This window comes from Neltuma alba, unplaced genomic scaffold (assembly GCF_004799145.2).
Source record: "Neltuma alba isolate B1F8T4 unplaced genomic scaffold, ASM479914v2 tig00002158_pilon, whole genome shotgun sequence".
NCBI classification, from domain to species: domain Eukaryota; kingdom Viridiplantae; phylum Streptophyta; class Magnoliopsida; order Fabales; family Fabaceae; genus Neltuma; species Neltuma alba.
Genome location: NW_021632760.1, coordinates 38501 through 43108, shown reverse-complemented (window position 1 = coordinate 43108; position 4608 = coordinate 38501). Strand labels below are relative to the sequence as shown.

The window sequence follows — 4608 nt, the reverse complement described above, 5'->3', positions numbered from 1 at the left end:
TTTTAAGGAACCACAACAAATTCGCTTCAATCCCGCCACCGAAAGCTACCAGATGAGGTTCTTCGGGATTAAGCCCCTCTTTTTCTTGTCCACCTTTTATTTATATCCTCCTTTACACTAAAATTCCACCTTACCATTGAGCAGGATGGCACCAGGTCGAGAAAAGCCACTTAAATAACAGCCATAAATACAGAAGTCAAGGATTACCACGTCGTCATCAAAATTGGCGCGTTTTCAAACTTGATCATTATATAGACACATATACGTGAAGCGGATTTGGTATAAATGCATCCTGCAACAACTGGAAGTTTGACTGAAAATGCATTTCCGTCATTCCATTACTACAACAAAATCCTTTCGTACCTTCCGGCCAACAGACAGACTCCACCCTTACGGTCCCCCAGCACCACAGGTTATGTTAAGCTTTCCTGTCTCAAGATAATGATAATGATTATGTTAATATTTCCCCTCTAAATCAGAGACTACTGAGTTGGTGTATCAGAGGTATTCGGTTTAAAACAAGTGTTACAAAATATATAGCAATAAACCGTATTGAGTTACATGACCCAATGGATCAACCTTCCAATATTCCCTAATCTACCGGCACCGTGGCATCCACAATTCTGGATTCCATGCCACGAGAGAAATATCAGATGCATCGTCCTGTACTTTCATCCCCAAAACTGGGCCAATTTGGAGTTCCCAAGAACTTAACTCTAATGACCCTTGGTAATTTCTGTTTCCTACCACAAAAATATGAAGGAATAAATTTCTTAAAAAATGCACCAAACTTAGGCATTAGGCTCCATCAGAATGGAACCTTATCTCACGGCGCAAGAAGAAAAAATGACCAGAACATGAACCTAAAGATTCAAAAGCTCGTCTGGATGTTGCCCAGTGCTCATATTTGAGTGCTCAAATTCTATCCCTCACTAGTGTATGCACCCCCCGCAACACTTGACACAGCTGTTCCCAATTTCTCCTTAATCTCAGTTGGAGATTCTTTCACAAGTGACTGCACCCATGATAAATCCGGCTCCTCGCCATTGCTACCAAACTCGAACGACGATGATCTGCGGAGCTTGCCCAAATCATCAGCATTGACGGCCCAATCCAATTTACCATTGGTGGATCCCCATTCTGACCAAGAACTGTCATTGAAACCAGAAGCAGCGGCAACAGCAGCGGCAGAGTTGGAGCCAAGATCCCGAGAGCTAAGGCTACGAAACTGCTGCTTTTCACGTTGAGCTAGCACAGAAAGCCTAGAGCTCATCGGTGAGATAGGTTCCACATTACGTGGAGACATCCTGCCTGACGTTTGGAACGAGGCCTGTAACAAAGGTGTTCAACATTCTTGGAAGAAAAATTTGTATTCACAGGTGAAAGCAAGCTTTGTTGCTGCTGAAATTGATTAAGGAGAGCTGATTTATGTTGGGTGAAAAGACAGCTGAACTCAATGTTTGATCAGCAAACCGAGGGGAAGAACTCTCAGCAGAAAAGAGATCATCAAGATTTGATGGGGTCAGGGTCTTCATCCGACCAGATCGGTTTAGGCTATTAGAATTCATAGATTGCTGGGAAAGGCAAGACATCTCATTAAGAAGCTGGTGCTGCTGAATATCATAGTCAGACAACACGTCAAAGTCTTCCACCGGGATATCTCTAGCACTGAGTGAAGATCTCAAACGACTGGAATGAATATTACTTCCCGGCAGATGCAGGTTTGGAACATTAGGTTGAGGCCAAGCAACAGAAGAGTGTGACATGCCAGTGGCAGACGGTGACATGGGTGGGGTGAACGGTGAAGGAGACATAACAGACATTGAAGAAGGGGAGCCAGGTAACATGCTCATGGCTGCAGCAAAATCCATGGCAGAAGATGTGCTTGAGCGTGGTGATGGAACAGCAGAACCAGTTGAAACATACAAAGGCCGAAGTTCCTCAGCTGTATGGGCAAAGAAACAAACTCTTCTTGAACAACTGGTCCCATCCTTGCAAAGGCGGGTCCGATACTGAGCTGGGTGCAGCCAGCACTCAAAAACACCATGAGCATATTCACACATATCTCCTCGACGGCAAGCTCCTTTCCGAAAATCAGGACAAGGGACACAACTATAATGAAATTTCCTCGGGTCCCTTCTCCGAGCATTTCCCCTGGGTGGACAAAAGGGCATTCAGTCCAATCATGTGAATATGCACGTGAACATGGTCGAACCTTGAAAGAATACATTCGGAACTCATCAGTTGAGTAGATGCTGTTTTTGATGTCAGGAAGAGATGGATCAACAGGATATTCTTTCTTCTCAGATAAAGCGTTGGCCTCCTTTAACTTTAGCTTCAAATGGAACTCTAGTGCAGAAGGAGACCCATTCTCTGGAGAAGTTGACGGAGGGGGAGAGTTTGAATTTGTTGTAGACGTTACCACCCTAAGACCACACCCTGCCATGGAACAATCTGTTTGAAGAAGTTCTTCAAGAATACTTTTCAAATGTGCATGCCTGGGAGGTACCACAATAACATCAACAGGATAGTGACTATCAGCATCGACAGCATTAGGGTCAGCGCCAGCTGCCAAAAGTAGTTTCACCACATCAACAGCATTTACAGCACCACCTGATGCCGCGCAATGAAGGGCTGTGCTTTTGTCAAGCCCACATGATCGATTAATATCTGCATCAGATGATGAAAGTATCACCCTGATAACATCAATGCTACCATAAGTAGCAGCCACCATCAAAGGTGTCCGGTGCTCGTTGACCATTTGCTTTGAGCCCTTCTGGCGACCATACCACAGTCCAACCTCGTCAACAGAGGAAGGATCACGTTCAATTGATCTTTTGAAATGCTCAACGTCATTATTGGCTGCAAGGTCAAGCAGGTTTGCAAAACTATCTTCAGTTTCCACAGTCAAGTGATTCATCTTCCCGTTTCGAGTTGGAGTGTTGCTTGACAAAATTAAAGACGCTGCTGGAAACGGTGCTAGCTTTAACCGCTCCAAATCACAGCACATGCTTTCATTTGCAGGAGATTAAGCTGAACAAAAAAATAAAGATAAAATATAAAATTAAGCTGTTGAAGTTAAGTCCCGTTTTATGGACTAAGATGCAGGATATGATGTATTCGAATGCATGAAAACCCTCCCATACAGTGGTAGCATATTAAAATATTTGACTTGATGCATCAATGGGATATTATCAGAAACTAAGACCATGTAATTGAAAAATTACAATAAAGCAGACGAAGAAAAAGGCACGATGCTCAATTTCAAAACCTCTCTCCATTTTTAGTCGATGACTCTGTACTAGTTTTATCCTGCAGAAACATCCCCCCCTCATGATATACTCTACTTCAGAACATCGAGCAGCGTATATACTCTAGCACTAAAATAGCCGCTAGAAATTAGAAAGAAGAAAGAATCATATCCGTATAATGAAAACGAAATAGATCGTTCATCAACCCAAGGAGACGGAAAGCGAACGGTCGTGGACAAAGGGAGAAAACCAAACTATCAATGAAAATTTCAGATTTTCAGAACTCCAGCAGTGGAAGAGTATCGCTCCGAGACTTTCTTTGACTCGTTTTTTCCCCCGTTTCACATGGCACCGAGTCACAGAGAAATATACAAAATAAAATTAAAAACAGCTTAGAATCATGTAAGCAGACAGAATCAAGAAAAGGAAAAACAAACCAAATACACAGCAACTGCGCATATCGGGGGTACAACGATCTCGGGTACTGATAAGAAGCAGGACTAATTCTGGATCACCCTAAAAATGAACTTTCTGTATATCCGTCGCCCTCATTTTTCGACAATATATCTCATGATACATAAAAATGATGTACCCCAGAGAAAGAAGAAAAAGACGTCCATTTTTTGTATTACAGAAACTTAAATCATCGTCCCGAAAAGAAAAGGCAGAAATAAAATCAGAAAAAAATAAATTCTTTTACAGTCACTAGCTTGAAATAGCTCTAAATCAAATGAGGAGATTATCAATTCCCAGATACAAGTAAACAAAAAGAAGACAGTATTCTTGACAATCGAACAACACTATATCAAAAACATATCTGGAAATGAAAGTCGAAAGTCATCAACATGGGAAGAAACTATGATCGAAATAAATCTTACCGGCCATTCACTGAGGGAGAAAGCGAGAGCAAATCCATCGGTCATTAGATCTCGACAACAGCAGAAGCGGAGAAATAGAGCTTCAAGCTAATGATGTATAGATTCTGTAGGAGAAAAACAGAGAGAGATAAGATCGTGGGAAAAGAGGAGCAGGCAAGAGAGCTCCTGCTTTCTGCATTTCCTATGCTCTTCTTTCTCGTTGGAGGAAAGAAAAGAAAAACATAATAAAAGCTCTAATAACATTAAATTTTAATTAGACTTTTTGAATTTTAATGAAATAAAATCGCCCATCCAATAAAACCGGGGCGGGGGGAGGAGAAATAAAATGAAAAGGCGAGAGCACTGGGGAGCTAGTCCGCAGCACCACGAGCCTTTCCTATTCGCCAATGACATCACGCCTCATCTCTCCACATAGGACTCGATCAGCATTCCAGAAAAATCCAGGGACAAAAAAGGTACTTTAGTGGCGGATTCGCTTC

The 4608-nt window shown here is 42.2% G+C and overlaps 1 protein-coding gene across 1 annotated transcript; it reads right to left on the bottom strand.

Annotated features, from left to right (window-relative positions):
* Window positions 1–535: 535 nt before the first annotated feature.
* On the bottom strand, window positions 536–4380 carry LOC114717976 (zinc finger CCCH domain-containing protein 30-like). The gene is given in 5 exon segments (XM_028903227.1): window positions 536–1339; window positions 1342–1433; window positions 1436–2152; window positions 2155–3033; window positions 4130–4380. Coding segments are annotated over 4 exon segments (2082 nt in total). The 5' UTR covers window positions 3011–3033; window positions 4130–4380; the 3' UTR covers window positions 536–922.
* Between the last annotated feature and the right edge of the window lie 228 nt (window positions 4381–4608).